Source organism: Tachysurus fulvidraco, chromosome 16 (genome assembly GCF_022655615.1).
Source record: "Tachysurus fulvidraco isolate hzauxx_2018 chromosome 16, HZAU_PFXX_2.0, whole genome shotgun sequence".
NCBI lineage: Eukaryota > Metazoa > Chordata > Actinopteri > Siluriformes > Bagridae > Tachysurus > Tachysurus fulvidraco.
Window position 1 is genome coordinate 4,290,135 of NC_062533.1, and position 16,503 is coordinate 4,306,637.

At 38.7% G+C, this 16,503-nt stretch overlaps 2 protein-coding genes across 2 annotated transcripts; both read left to right on the top strand.

The window, feature by feature from the left end:
- The first annotated feature begins 6,805 nt into the window (after positions 1 to 6,805).
- gsx2 (GS homeobox 2) lies at positions 6,806 to 8,709 on the top strand. The gene is made up of 2 exons (XM_027146180.2): positions 6,806 to 7,325; positions 7,836 to 8,709. The coding sequence occupies exons 1-2, from the start codon at positions 6,968 to 6,970 to the stop codon at positions 8,174 to 8,176; spliced, it is 699 nt and encodes a 232-aa protein (XP_027001981.1). The 5' UTR covers positions 6,806 to 6,967; the 3' UTR covers positions 8,177 to 8,709.
- A 3,209-nt stretch (positions 8,710 to 11,918) lies between these two features.
- On the top strand, positions 11,919 to 14,514 carry LOC113642595 (pancreas/duodenum homeobox protein 1-like). The gene is made up of 2 exons (XM_027146187.2): positions 11,919 to 12,315; positions 13,919 to 14,514. Exons 1-2 carry the CDS (start codon positions 11,988 to 11,990, stop codon positions 14,182 to 14,184), a joined length of 594 nt encoding a protein of 197 aa, XP_027001988.1. The 5' UTR covers positions 11,919 to 11,987; the 3' UTR covers positions 14,185 to 14,514.
- The last annotated feature ends 1,989 nt before the right edge of the window (positions 14,515 to 16,503 follow it).

A 16,503-nucleotide genomic window follows, 5' to 3' on the forward strand; every position in this document is an offset into this window, starting at 1 on the left:
GTATCATACTTATATACAAACCACACTATATAAACCCTTATTCAGTTATATGTACATATTACTACACCTTCTGTATAACCTCATACCCTTATTTATTACACTGCCACCTGTATATAAGCCATCTATGCACTTCTGGTTAGATGCTAACTGCATTTCAATGGCTCTGTACATGTACCTTGCACAATGACAATAAAGTTGAATCTAATCTAATCTAATCTAATCTAATCTAATCTAATCTCATTTTTCCTGCCTCCATCACATCATGTTTTAGAACTTACAGGTAACCTGCTGACTAATATATCCTACTAAGGCTCCATTGGTACAAGATAATAAATATTACTCACTTCATCTGTCACTGGTTTTAATGTTACGGCTGATGTGTGTATACATAAGCATATAAGCTTTTGGTTTTTAAAATCAGCTTTTGATTAATATCTAATATCAGCCTAAGTGAGAATCCTGAGGTTTAATAGCGTCTGGTGTTACACTGTAATGACTATGTTTAGGAAATAATTACAACAATGCCTTTAATTCATCCTCAGTAACTGCTGGACAGGAGCCAAGTCATGGTAATTCTAGGCACAAGACAGGACCCAAGTCCATTACAGGGCACCATGCAAACACGCATCTGTTTAAGGGGCAATTCAGCATAGTTATCTCATGTAGATGCATGATTTTGTACGAGCAGAGAAACTCAGAGAATTATGAGTAAACCCAAAAATCATAAAGAGTAACACAAGCACGGGATGTAAAGGTCACTTAGCATTAGACACTAACACCGTGGTCTGAAAAATAAAAAAAAAAGAGTTGTTTTTATTAAGAAGCGATTAAGAAGGTACATTTTATTCTGTATGAGGTGAATATATTTAAAGCTACAGTATTCAAATAAATAGTTGCCTCATGACACTATTCTTTATAGGATGTTATTTATTTATTTATTTATTTATTTATTTATTTATTTATTTATTTATTTATTTTTAAAATCTGCTAATATTTGACTGTTCCAATATTTTTGTGACGCTTGCCTTGTGACACTAATGAAGGCTTGTTTAATATACTACAGTACCTCCACAAATACCTTTTAACTCCTCTAAAACAGAACCTGTGCGCGTTCATGTATGTGAAATTAGGAAATCCAGATGACGTTACAAGCCCTTTCTGTGGAGATGCGCAGACAAATAAACCTCCATTATTGACCAAATGTGCTCCGGATGCCATTTTACACCAAGGTCTTGACAGCTCTCATCCCATTCTTTCCTACTCACTCAATAACATGACCCCTGTTCCTGTGACATCTTCACACAGTCCTGTATAGCTGTAAATAAGTAATGTCTGAAAATGTTAACGCAAACCCGATTAAAGCGTGTGCCCCTGGTGCTTAGATCGTCATTAGACCACCAGCTTTTCACTTTCACTGCTTTCTAAATAAAATGCTGTTCCAAAGTGTATTGTTTCTCTGTGTGAGACGGTATAATGAACATCGGTAGGAATTCTTATCTCAAGCAAGTCCTCAAACTCATCAACACTCAAAGGGAAACGATGTATTGGAAATCACAATAACTCAAATAAACACCAGAGATTGTGAGGAAATGAATATGATGCAAAGGATCAATTGGTTGAAAGCATCCACAAATCTTTCTGGCTTTTATCCATGCCAAAGTGGTCCCACTGATATCACACTGTGTGCACACCATCTCTAATAGAGATGTTTTATAACAAGCACAGCTAGAGCAGCATGGAGACCAATTAAGAGTTTAAGTGATGTCCATGTCATGAATTCAGTACATGTCCAGACTCACATCAGCACACAGGCCTTACATGACCCTCAGATTAAAACCCTATACAGCACAAAGACTTTACCGAAGCGCAAATCAAGTGAAATACAATCGGCGTAATGTCGCCTTGCCGATTTTGTCTTAGTGACGGAGCAAGTCATTCGGAAAAAGATTCAACGGCTGTTACAGATCTGGGAAATATAATACGTCGATGGGACAAAGTGGCAGGACCCTTAATGATGTTCGGCCTGGATACATAGAAAAACATTTCGGCATCACAGAATCTGTCAACATTTACGTCATTATCTCTTTTAATTGTATGTGTAGTGTAGGCACAGCATTGGCATCCTGTCTCACAAAGCATACACTGATCTCCAAACAGACCCTAAACATTCTCTCTACTCCCAAATGCATTTATGTAGCTCAGATAACATGTCTGATTTATTTCCAAGAACACTGAGGTTCTTTCTCTTAGGGCTGTTGGGTGCATCATTCTAATGCTTTTATACTGTTTCATTTTAAAATTCCAGAAAAATGCATCTTAAACAGACAAACTAAAAGTACATAGACATCCAAAAGTATACAGATGCTGTACTATATTCAATCTAAATCGTAAAATTGGGTATCATCTCATAATTCTACCTCATATATCTGAAGGTGGCATGGATTCTAAGTTTGCTTGATGGCATGAAACCATTTTAGGATACAACTACTGAACTACTTCTAGCTACTAGATTCTCCTAGTAGCTTATATATATTTATAAAATAATGTTTAATTTAGGGGGCACAGTGGCTTAGTGCTTAGCAAGTTTGACTCACACCTCCATATCATTGTATGATGATGACGATGACGATGACGACGACGACGACGACGACGACGACGACGACGACGACGACGACGACGACGACGACGATGATGATGAAGATGATGATGAAAATGATGATGAAGCTGTTTTTTTTTTTCATTTGTTTGTGTACTATTGTGGAACCATGAACAATGTCATCAGGCACAGTAAAGTAAGGCAGTATGCTATTAAATAAAGACTAGGGCTGATTTCTTTGTAGCTCAAACTATAAAATAACATAGTTATTACACAGAGTGAAACAACCCATAGATTTTGTGTACTTGTCAAATTCAGTAGCAATGCAATAAAGTAATAAACATGTTAAAGGTTGTCTAAATACTCAGTGACTTTTTTAAATGCATTGGTATGAAAGTAGATAGAACAGAGCTACGAGTTCTGTATGGATTGAATGGAATAGTTAACACCAATTGCAGCTTTTCCATTCCTCACCCAGGATAAACACAGCATGATTATAGACTTGAAACCCAGCAGTCATTAATTGTGTTTATGTGTAATAGTTTCATGCCAATAATGAGACCCTATTAGGCTCAACCTTAGTGATTTCATAATAGTAACCCTAACTTAGTGATAGGTAGTAGACCATTAGAGACTTGTCAATATCATGACCATCTGTCATTGATGCACTGATTTGAAATCGATGCATTTGGAGACATTTGGTTTCCATTAGTTAAAGTCACTGTTAGTGTTGTAACTGATATATGATCAAATAAAAATGTGTATATTTCTCTGGGGTGAAACATTATATTGTATCATTCATATTCATTCATATTCATTCATTCATTCATTCATTCATTCATTCATTCATTCATTTTCTACCGCTTATCCGAACTTCTCAGGTCACGGGGAGCCTGTGCCTATCTCAGGCGTCATCGGGCATCGAGGCAGGATATACCCTGGACGGAGTATATATATATATATATATATATATATATATATATATATATATATATATATATTATTCTTAAGCCAAAACTGAGTAAAACATTAATTAATTAAATAAAAGAACAATGAATTGTACTTAATTACTATTATATGGTGCCTTTGACAATGAAACGCATTACATAATATTTATAGTGCTGCAATTGTATAAAGATGAATTAACTTACAGGAAGTCGTTCTTCACACCTCCTAAATGTTCATTTAACATCTGACGTCTATAATCAATACCTTCTCTCACCCTACAGGGTAGATTCTCGGTCCAACAAGACAGCATTTGGGTTCGTAACCTAGAAAGAAGATTCTCAGTGCCCTCACTCGATAGCTGCGTTAGGCTTCCAAAAATGCCAGTGTGTGGCTTGGACGCTTTTTGCATAAAAATCGAATCATTCATTAAGACATAAATTAGATTTTGACACACACGGGGCACTCCCAAACCCCCACCTTGCCCCTCTACTCGATCTGAAACGATGAAGTGAAGTGTAGCCATTGCAGCTGCTATTCACACGCAGGAGATAATTGGCAATGAAAAGTCAGTGCGCGCCATTGCGCTGTCCGTGGGATCATTGTTCATTTTCCCCCATTGCCTATTGAGCACTACACTGAAAACCTGAGTGTTTCCTTTCAGTTTTCGGTATTCACTGCGTGTTGCCTGGTTACTCGGGACGGGGGGAAATACTGGCCCCATTAATCACAATGCAACTTTTTCTTAAGGAGGCGTTGATACACGTTAACGACGTTCCACGCACAAAGCATTGATGGACTTCTTCATGTCCTACGGGAAGTGTATGAAACTACTATGAACAATACAATCCTGCTCCTGACTACCAAACTATCATGCATTTAGTCCATAGGCTAGTCATCAAGTCATTAAGTTGTACCTAGTGCCTTGTGCTGTGTTATCCTTCTGATCTGTTTATGTATAGGCATAGACATATAGAAATTGTCTGTAGGCTATATGCTGCATGCAGAATGCGCATCAAGACCTGAGCTGACCAAAAACATTTCTTCAGTATATACAATTAATCAAGTAAAATGATAAAACAGACAAATATAATTTAATATTGTACCGAACAACAGCATTTTTGCAGCCCATTTTGCAAGGCCACTTAGCTCATTTTAAGTCTTTTAGTTCTTGGAGAACGCAGACTGCCACCCAGAGCAGACTAAAAAAGAACCAAACTGCTTCCCCTTAAAAGGACTTGTTTTCCTCTCGAATTATGAAAGTAACGGAGAGGTAACAGGGAGCGCGCGGTACCCGACAGCTTAAATCCCCTTAAACCCTTCCACGTGGCCCGACTGGCCGCAGCAATTATAGAGCTCATTACAGACTCATAAAGGCTCTAGACTGTAGGATTACTAGACAGACAATGACATTTTTTTCGGAAAGATTTAAAAGGAAAAAAGTACAACCCTGGAGTTGGGACAGTGTGATGTGGACGCGCACCACTGCGTACCGATTTAACCATTCTCTCTCTCTCTCTCTCTCTCTCTCTCTCTCTCTCTCTCTCTCTCTCTCTCTCTCTCTCTCTCTCTCCGTGTTATTCCGCCGTGTTCACTCCATTACAGCAATTACATCCCGCCTGACAGATGTGTTCATTTCTTCCTCTGCGCCTCGACCAGATTTAAGGGATAATTCTCCAGTGTTGAAGAACAAGGTCTCTGCTGATTCTAGCAATTAAATACATATGAGAGCAGCCTCCCCTGCGTAAATTAGAAGAAAATACCTACATGAAACCGCTGTTATTAGACATTTTACCCCTGTCTTCAATTATCCTACTGTAAGTCCGTATTTACTTACTACTCAGTATCCTAAAAGGCATCTTGAATTATCGCTACGCTGGCCATGATTTACATGTTAACCAAACAATACAGATCAAGGACTGTAATCTGGGCTGCAGGATTAATGGCCTAATTAATGTAAATTATGTTGATACATGCATGTCCTTTATTTGTTTTCTTAATATATATATATATATATATATATATATATATATATATATATATTCTAACGTACTTCTATTTTTTAACTTCTATATACTATATATGTTACACTATATATATTTTTTTTTACTTCTATATACTATATATTACAATATTACATTTAAAAAAAAGTGTTTTGATGACAGGTGTGTTTTGTGTACACTGGTGTGAAGACTGGAGTAATGTTACCACCTTTCATACAGGCAACAGTAGTCATTTTAGCACCTTTTTGTATGTTATTGCACGCAGTTAAAGCAGTCAGAACGTATTGTCTGTAAGAAGAAGAATTTCGGAAGTGCAAGGATTTTTTTGTTCCAAAGACATTATTCTATTAATATTGGCGTAAAATATAAACAACAATAATAATAATAATAATAATAATAATAATAATAATAATAATAATAATAATAATAATAATATCTAGGCTCAGTGAGCTCAACTTTCGTAAGACTGGCGCGCGCAAATCAACCTGCTCCTGACCCTGCAGATCAAACCGGCTAATTATTGTCACATGTTGAGAGATTAGTGCATTTCTGGAATAGCTGTCTGTTTGTCCGGCTCTAATACCTCGACAATAAAAGCTTTCTAATTGAATCGTAATCGCTATCAAATTGCACGCACCTACACTCGACTGCGTTTTATAAACCGTTAATCCCAAGACAGGCCTATTTGTCCAAACTGAACTGAGCCTTGATTAAGAGCCATAGAGAGAGAGAGAGAGAGAGAGAGAGAGAGAGAGAGAGAGAGAGAGAGAGAGAGAGAGAGAGAGAGAGAGAGAGAGACAGAGTGTGTGTGTGTGTGTGTGTGTGTGTGTGTGTGTGTGTGTGTGTGTGTGTGTGTGTGTGTGTGTGTGTGTGTGTGTGTGTGTGTGTGTGCATGCCATACAGTGTCACACGATTTATTGCATTAAATAAATGCCGTGATAATGCCTCAGATTTAAGTTAGAAGTTAACTAGCTTTAGTGCTGGTTACCTAGTTAAACTTCTTTTTTAATAGATAGATAGATAGATAGATAGATAGATAGATAGATAGATAGATAGATAGATAGATAGATAGATAGATAGATAGATAGATAGATAGATGCCAGCTACTCTCATTTAAAAGGAAAACTGTGGTGCTCCTGTGAAAAAAAAAAACATGAAACAAGAAGTAACACGACTGGATGGCCAGGGCTCTGATTGGTAGTGCGTTCGGGCATCACGTGTCTCGGGTCACGGTAGAGACTAAAGCCCCTATGCTGGGAGTCGCACGTGGGTGACGTTAGGGCCGGCCCTCTCCAGGCTCCCTTTTGTTGAACCATCAAACATAAGCTCCTTCTCGGCTCCCGAGGGCTTCAGAAGACAGCAAAGAGCACTGAATATTCTGCACACCGGCTGTAATCCTGGTTTGGCATCGTTACAAGAAGCCATGTCCAGGTCTTTCTATGTCGACTCACTCATTATCAAGGACTCGGTCAGCCCCACGCCTCAGCACACGGCGCAGGACTTCTTCATTCCTATCGGCATGCACGCGCCGGGTGTGATGGGTGTCCCTGCGGCGGCATGTCCGTCCCGGAAAAACGGAGCTTTCTGCGTCTGTCCGCTGTGCGTCGCCACGCATGTGCACTCGCCCCGGGCTGGGCTGCCTTTGCTGAAGGCTCCAGGATACCCGAGCGGAGATGCACCATACTGCCAACGGCTTGCACAGCATCACAACTCCGCGCCCGTCTGCACGCCCCCCGCCTACAGCGTCACTGATCCACGGAGATACCACTGCCTCTCCATAGGTAAGGCGGAGCAAGTGCTCTTTAACACACCTGCTTCTGACACACCTGTCCTACATATTCATTACAACCTTTATAACTATACATAACCATTAATAACTATAATAAACCCTTACACGTGCCTATGCATTAGATTTGTATTAATGGTTAGCAGTTTTATCTTTCTAAAGAAGTTCTATTTAGATCCTCTAGAATAAAAAGCTGCATCCTTAAGGTGCTAAACGAAGTATAATATTTATATGGTCACATTTGTGTTTTTCTTCTGCCTCAACTGTGCTTCATAATATTAACATCTTAATATATCTTAATATTATGTTCCCAATAAATCAAATACGAGCTAGTCGTTAGGAATAAACACATTACATGTTGTTTATATATATATATATATATATATATATATATATATATATATATATATATATATATATATATATATATATAGACAACATTCATAAATTACGACGAGACTTTGCTAATATTAACAAGTTGTGTTACCTTTCTTGATACCTGCAGGTGCATCGGATAACGGGCACGTTCAGAACGGAAAGCGCATGCGCACGGCCTTCACCAGCACGCAGCTTCTCGAGCTCGAGCGCGAGTTCTCCTCTAACATGTACCTGTCGCGCCTGCGCAGGATCGAGATCGCAACGTACCTCAATCTGTCAGAGAAACAGGTGAAGATTTGGTTCCAAAACCGGCGCGTCAAGCACAAGAAGGAGGGCAAAGGCGCACAGAGGAGCGCGCACGCCGGGTGCAAGTGCTCCGGAAACCACGCACCGTACCCGCGATCAGAGGACGAAGAGTCCCTTTCACCCGCTTCTGCCACGGAGGAGAAAGAGGGTTCGCCCATTTAACAAATAAGGACTCGATCTAGGACTATTCACTTTAACTAGCACTTAGACTTCCGTATGCACGGATCCTTGGACGTCTTCTAAAACCAGTAGATTCAGTAAAGTGGAGGTTTATGGTCTTATTTTCTCTGCTCATCACTTTTTCTATAATAATAATAATAATAATAATAATAATAATAATAATAATAATAATAATAATAATAATAATGCAAACTCCCTGGTGTTACATTTACTGCATTTACACCTATGTAACTGAATCACATCTTTTTTCTATTCGTGTCCATCTGAACCTAAACACTGTAGGTGTGCTTTAACCCTGAGGATTTTGCTGTTTGGTGTTACAACAAAAGTGACGTCTGGCCCAGACGTCAAAAGTGATTTGCTGGTGTGTCTTTTCTACCTAATACAAGCTTGCTGTGCTTGAAATGTCTGGCCCATTTGTAAAGAAAAGGGTGTAAATATTCTGGCGATAAATGGTGCTTTAGATATTTCCCTAAACTGTGATTTTTTCTGCTCATCCGAATTTTATGTTTACAATAAGCAAAAAAAATGTATATGTGTATATTTGTATTTATTTAAATAAAAACAACTGTACTTGCTTAATTACGCAGAGCTCACTTTTTTGTGCTTTGGATGTCTGACATAATAGACTATATCTATATAACAGTTTGTTTCTCTGGTGCAAATGTATGAAAATCTTATTGGGCTTTAATTCATGTAATAATAAATAATGATAATGATGAATAAATAAATAGAATATGTAAACGTATCAGGAAATTAGAACTATTAGATGCCCTTAATTAATGTTAAAAATTGTGGGGGAATTATCTGGATATGGAAGGGTTCTTACCTTTCCAAAGGGATTCGACAGGGAACCCTCTCTGATAGGGAACCGGGGGAGAGCAATGACTTATTAACGATTGCACTATAATAAATAAATAAAGACAACACTTCTGAAGAATATTCAGTGAACCACACAACAACAACATCATAGGAAGCTCTAGAAAATAGAATAACTGATATGGTGAGCTTAATTGAGGTTTAATTAAGTCTAATGAATTTATTTTCAGTTGTTAATTCACTATTTAAAAAAAAAACTAAATTGGAAATACAAATGGAAAATCTATACCCATGCCTATTGAATCACTAAACATACTGATATGAGAAATTAATAACCTCCTAAGATTTTCTAGAGCCGATATTATGTCAGATGTGCAAGTGACTGCTGTTATGTGAGTGAATTCATGTCACATTAAGAAACGCTTAAGGCTTAATGTTTTTATCCATTAAGTTAAAATAGTTCATAGTTATGTCAAATGAGGCCTTTTCATCTGTCTAAAATGAGAAGGAAGTTTTTATTTTATGTATGTTAATATTAAGTTTGTTCCCTAGCTTTATTTGTTAGTGTGTGGGCTCAGTCCGTTTATTCATTTAAATCTTATGCGCTGCCACGGCTTTTCCTGCCCTAATGGCGCACCATAGGCGCAAACAGTTCCTGTTTCATGAGCACAAAAGGCTCCTAGAAGTTTCTCTCCCAGAGTCCAGGTGATCTTGTCTATAATAGAGCCCCTGATCTCCGTACCCCCGTCCCGAATACCCCCCAACCACCCCACCCCACCCCGCTTTATGCTTGCTTTTCATCTGAACGTTGTCCCTCGTGTTAAGTTAATCCAAAAGGAGTTTAATTACGGTTTCTGTCCCACGTCGGGGTCGCTTATGTAGCAATTCCTTCAACACCATGGAAAAGGAGGGAAAGGGTGAGGGGGGTTGATGCAGGCTATGAAGAGCTGGCCAAAGGCTTTGACAGGTTAGATTGTCCTGCCAGGAACTCGCCTTTAGCCGGCGGACCCCCGACAGTGCGCCAAGCTCCGGGCCTTTTCACCAACCGTCTACTGGGAAAGAGAGAGAGAGAACGATTTAGTCACTGTTTCATTAGACCCTATTGGAACCTTTCAGCTCAAACTAAATGAAGGGGGCACGCTTGAAAAAAAAAACAGGTGGGGGACTACGCGGGAGGGACCAGATAGCAAATTAGGGAACGGTTAATTTAACTCGTTTTGCGTCAGAGTTTGGGATACATTCCTAATTGAGAAGGGAAGCAGGTGAAGTTGCAGTCCCACGCAGGTCCTTTCAGAACCACAATCAATAGACTCCTTTCACGTCCGGCTGGCGATCATATATTATAGTGGGAAAGCCACCTAATGAATATATATTGAATTTCCTATTAATCGAATTAGACTTCTCCTCTTGCAGGTGTGAGTGTGAAAGACCGTGGTCCTATTAAATGGCCCGACAATGAGGACACAGCCACCCGAGATAGTTTGATCGTTTTTTGACCCTGAACTATGAAACGGAGTATAGAGAGAACATGATGATGATGATGATGATGATGATTATGATTAAATATTACTAATGTTATAATAATAATAATAATAATAATAATAATAATAATAATAATAATAATAATAAGAAGAAGAAGAAGAACAAGGAGAAGAAGAAGAATAGTAGCAATAGTAATAAAAATGATAATAATAATAATAACAATAACAATAACAACAATAATTGTTATTGTTATTGTTATTGTTATTGTTATTGTTATTGTTATTGTTATTGTTATTGTTATTGTTATTGTTATTATTATTTGCAGATTTTATATACGAATCATGTTAGAGGTTTAGAAGCAAACAAGGCCTGTGTGGTTCATTTTCCATCTCAACCCCTGCGCTTCACCTGCACTTCTCACTTCATCTTAATGGCAAATGACTGCACGGTAGGGTGTGAATGTGTAGATGTCCCGGCATTTTAGCCATCAGTTTGAGCACCTGTTGTTTAGCACCTCAAATATTACAGAAATGCGACATATTAATCACTCTTTGTCTATTGAGTGCAGGACAATTACGCATAACAAAGAGCAATTAGGGTTTTTATAGCCGCAGCTGTGAGCTGTGAGAAGAACACCCAGACTTTGGGGCCCTTTAATAGTGTTTTTGCATGTCGCTAAAGATAAAAAAAAACTATGTGCAAAATGCATAATTCTAATTTAAATATATATAAAAAGATGCTCAAAACCAGATGCCCAGTATAAATTTATCAGGGAGTGCTTGGAGGGGATTAAAATGTAAAAACATTCTAAACTATAGATATAATGAATGTATTAAATCTCTTTCCTATTTACTCAATACGTATGACAGTGAGATAGATAGATAGATAGATAGATAGACAGATAGATAGATAGATAGATAGATAGATAGATAGATAGATAGATAGATAGATAGATAGATAGATAGATAGATAGATAGATAGATAGATAGATAGATCTAATGATCTATGTCATTGCTGTTATAATAATCCACTCTTCTAGAAAGGTTTTCCACTAGATGTTGGAGTGTGTCCATGGGGATTAGGTCTGGAGATCGCAGTCAGTGTTCCAGTTCATCCCAAAGGTGTTCAGTGGGGTGGAGTCAGGACTCTGTGTGTCACTTAAGTTCTTCGAATTGAGCATTCCTTACATAGACGCATCTAAAACTTTAATTTATATACTAGGCCAGTAAAAAAAAAAGCAATACAGCGCAGAGGCTCTTTAACGCATGGTGGAGCAACAGCCTTGCCTCAAGAGCAAATATGAAATGCACTTTAGCCAACCTGGCGCAATAAATAATTCGTCCATCATTCATGACAGCTACGTGACCACCAGCAGGTAAACAAACAGCCACACTTCAGATTGAGGCCCACGGGTGTGTACACACTCCACAGTACGCACCTGTCGCTCGGGTTCCACAGGAAACTCAGTGGGTTGTTTTTTTTGAGCAGCGACATGGACTCGCTGGATGGGTATTATGGAAGTTTCGAGCAACAGATCCATGATGGTGTGGAGCGAGAACCGCCAGCATGTCTTTACTCCCGGCGCACAGAGCAGGTACCGTATTTAGAGCTGCAAGGTAACATGGCACTTGAGAATCAGGACAGAGATTTGGCTCCCTATGAGCTGCCGTCCTGTCAGCATGCCCCCTCACCCGGGTATCGTCAGGCGGAAGGCCCGCAGGCTGATGCTTTCCATCTGAGGACCAATGAGACAACAGAACACTTGGCCTTTCCATGGATGAGAGCTTCAAGATCTCAAATCTGCCAGGCAGCCATGACAGGTACAGTAACACACTTTAGGATCACTTTAGAATCCTGAGTCATACATTTTAAATGTCCAAAGAGTATAAATTGTATAAGTGTATAGGGTTAAGGGTATAAATGTAAATGTAGGCATGACTGCAGGTGTGTACATTAATTCATAGCCGCAAAAGTGTAAGAAACATTTCTGGAATAATTTAATCGTTCACAACCGGTACTAAAACAACCATGCCAAGTTAAATGGCCCCTTAATTAGTAACAACTCCACACTGGCTCGATCACACAGATATCCTTACAACCACAGTCAGATATGGGAAAATCGTGATCAAGCGTTTCTAGCGTTTACACAAAATGTGTTAGTGCAGGCAAAAAAAAAAGGCTTGTTGATGAAAACGTACAAAAGAGAATAAGCAGATAGCAACCCCAATAATCACTATTTACATTTGTAATAAACAGAAAAGAATGTCAGAATCCACAATAAATTAAACCTTGAGGCAGATGAGCTACAACGGAGAAGCTATCGAAGATCAGATCTGATTCAAACTCCTGTCAGCCAAGAACAATAATCAGAGCGTACAATGGACGCAGGCTCACTGAAACTAGATAGCCGATGATTTGAATAATGTCATGTCACCAGCACTGATGGATCTCGATTTCTGCTCCAGCATGCAAATGGTAGGCTCAGGATTTGGCATTCACCACATAAATCCATGAAACCAACCTGCCAACAGTTCAGGAAGTATTAATACAGTATAATGATGTTGGTCATGTTGACCTGGCACATATTAACCGAGCTCGCTTTAAATTCCACAGCATTTCTGAGTATTGTTGCATCCCTACAGGGCCACAATTTACTCACGTTATAATGTTTATGATATTTCAAGTTGTCTTTAACTGGTTCCATGAAAATGACAGCGTATATCGATGGCCTCCAATGTCACCAGATTGCCAGAGCACCTTTGGGATTTGGTAGAGATTCGCAGCAGGAATGGGCCAAACATGGAGCACAATTTTATATCTCTACCAATTTTGTTGAATTCATGTCACAGGTCCTACAACTGGGAGTCATTCCTAGTATGTTTTATGTTGTTCCTATTATATAACAGTATTATTCCAGTATTAATTAGTTAAACACTGACTGATTACATTTATTCCTATAGCTATAAAATCAAAACTTGAAGTTAACTTGTTTAGGGTTGAGTTAACAAAAGAATAACTGTAATATCGTGTTATATTGCATGTGTGAACTCAAGTAAACAAGAGATATCGTGAACAGAAAAAAAGCATAACTAAAAACGCAATACAGGTGAAGTGTTTAAAAAGCACATGTGAAATTTATTTGTGATTCATATTCACATATAACTTTTCTCTAAGGAATGTGATCATTCATAAAATACAGTAGGTGCTTTGATATGCGATAAAGGTGCTAAATATTGTAAGCTCTAATTTAATTTGGTTATATCGAATTAATACAAACATTTTTTTTTGCTCAGTTTCAGTGACATTGCGCTTTGGGCTATGGGCTAAGTTCTGCCTGTCACTGCAATCAAAACCAATATTAAATTAATTCAAGCAGTGTTTGTTAGCTGTCTGAAAGACATTTGTTGCTGTGTCTCCCTGAAGGAGGGTTTCTGTGTGAAGACCCGGACGAGCAGAAGCGAAGCCGCACAGCATACAGCAGGGCACAGCTGCTCGAGCTGGAGAAAGAGTTCCTGTTTAACCGCTACATTTCCCGGCCACGCAGATACGAGCTAGCAACGAGCCTGAACCTCACCGAGCGTCACATTAAAATCTGGTTTCAGAACAGACGTATGAAGTGGAAAAAGGAGGAAGCAAAGAGGGGCAAAGACACACAGAACCAAGAGCTCCATGAACAAGCTGCTGACTAGACTGTAGCAACACGGCTCTAAAGAAGGACACCTTTATTTGAGACGCCGAAATCCTTGGTTTAACTATATTACAATGTAATATTTCTTAATGCGCCTAAACAGAGTAGCATAATTCCACTTCAGCTGTCAAAGTTTGGGCTTCAATCCCAAATAATGTATTACAGAATTCCTTTGTGTCCACATAAACATTGCTACACTTTAAGAGTTAAAAGGTTTGTTGACATCTGATAATCACATCTGAGGGGCATAGTCGTTATCACGTTTGCCTCACACCTCCAGGGTCGGGGGTTCGATTCCCGCCTCCGCCTTGTGTGTGTGGAGTTTGCATGTTCTCCCCGTGCCTCGGGGGTTTCCTCCGGGTACTCCGGTTTCCTCCCCTGGTCCAAAGACATGCATGGTAGGTTGATTGGCATCTCTGGAAAACTGTCCGTAGTGTGTGTGTGTGTGTGTGAGTGAATGAGAGTGTGTGTACTCTGCGATGGGTTGGCACTCCGTCCAGGGTGTATCCTGCGTCGATGCCCGATGACGCCTGAGATAGGCACAGGCTCCCCGTGACCCGAGAAGTTTGGATAAGCGGTAGAAAATGAATGAATGATAATCACATCCATGTGTACTTGTTGAATATCTCATTCCCAAATTATTCAACCTTTGTTGTTATAAATAAAGGACATATTTCTGTAATGGTTTTCCACTAGATACAGGAGCGTGTCTGTGGGGATCAGTGATCATTCGGCTACAAGAGCATTAGTGAGATCAGACACCGATGTAAGAGTGAGGAGGTCTGGGGTTCAGTCGGTGTTTCAGTTCATCACAAAGGTGTTCAGTGGGGTTGAGTCAGAGTCAGGGCTCTGTGCAGGACACACGAGTTCTTCCGCTCCAACCTTAACACACCATGTCTTCATAGAGCTCTATGCTTTGTGCACAGGGGCTCTGTCACGCTGGAACACTGTTTCATACTCTTAATTCCAGTGAAGGGAAATTGTAATGCTACAACAAACATATATAAAAATAAACAGTTGTATAATTTAACAATTTGGTAACAGTTTGAGGAAGGTCTATGATTAACCATAAAACATTTGGGTGTGATGTTCAGGTGTCCACATACTTTTGGTTTTTAATGTACAGTACGTACCTAAAGCTTGGTTTGAGTAAAATATCATGTTTACACATAAATTATTTAAATATTTGTACTTGTACGATAGAAAATATTGAGAAAGTTGTTGTAATAAGAAAGTATTTTACAGATATAGACATATGAAACTGTGGACTGTATTTGTAAGAGATAAATATGGAATATTTCTATTTTAAGAAAGTAAATCATAAAAAAAAAAAAAAAAAGTATTTGCCATGTGTGTTTTTGCTCTTGCAATCCAGTAGCTAGGCATGACTCACAGACATACCTTGCCCAGATATGAGCTCAGCTATCGCTTGGTTCAGGCTTTGACTCACATTCTATCTAATCTAACATTTTCTTTTTGTTCCTGCTTTATCCGAGAACACTGCTAGATATTACATTCTGTTTCAAGTCTATAGTAATGTTTATTAAATGGGTGTTGATCCTATAAGGTAGAATAAAATAGTATGTCTGGAAAAGCTGAAGCAGATTTCCTGGATCAGAGACCTTTGTCCTTCCACTACTATTTCTACATACGCTGCATCTTCCTGTTAAACTCATTATCAACATTTTAAATTGCTGTTAATGTTCAGATTATGTACGTCTGTTCTCACGTAGAAATCTGTTTATCCAACACAATCTTCTTTCCAGTATGTTACGGTATGTCACTGTCCATGGTCCCGGATACTGTCTCTGCAGCATAGCTCTGTTTCAGCACTCTTATTTACCTATATATTTATTCGATGTAAACAATTCTCCTGTTTTTACATTATATTTGCTTTTTTTTTGTTTTGTGTTTGTTTAAAAACTGTTCCTTTTCCCCTTTCTCTCGGTTTCTTAGGTTTTCTAGGCTTTATATTAGGACATTCGATATCTAGGAAGGCAGTACTCAATTATTTCTTAAATGATTAGGAGCTCAATTTTTAGCATGTACCTTTATGGTATGAGTTCATATCTATAATAGAAACTTCCTTCCTAAACTGTTAATTAGAGTGTCATGGTGAAGCGGGAACTGCTGAATTATGTTACCCATAAATCCTTAGTCAGATTTTACCCCTAATAAGTTCCCCTACTTTATTTCTGTGCTTTGTATGTTCGTCTGTTATTTTCAATTCGATTCCATCCGATTTTATTTGTATGGAGCTTTTAACAGTGGACACGGCAAAGCAGCTTAACAGAACCCAAGTTCTATTTAATATTAGTTA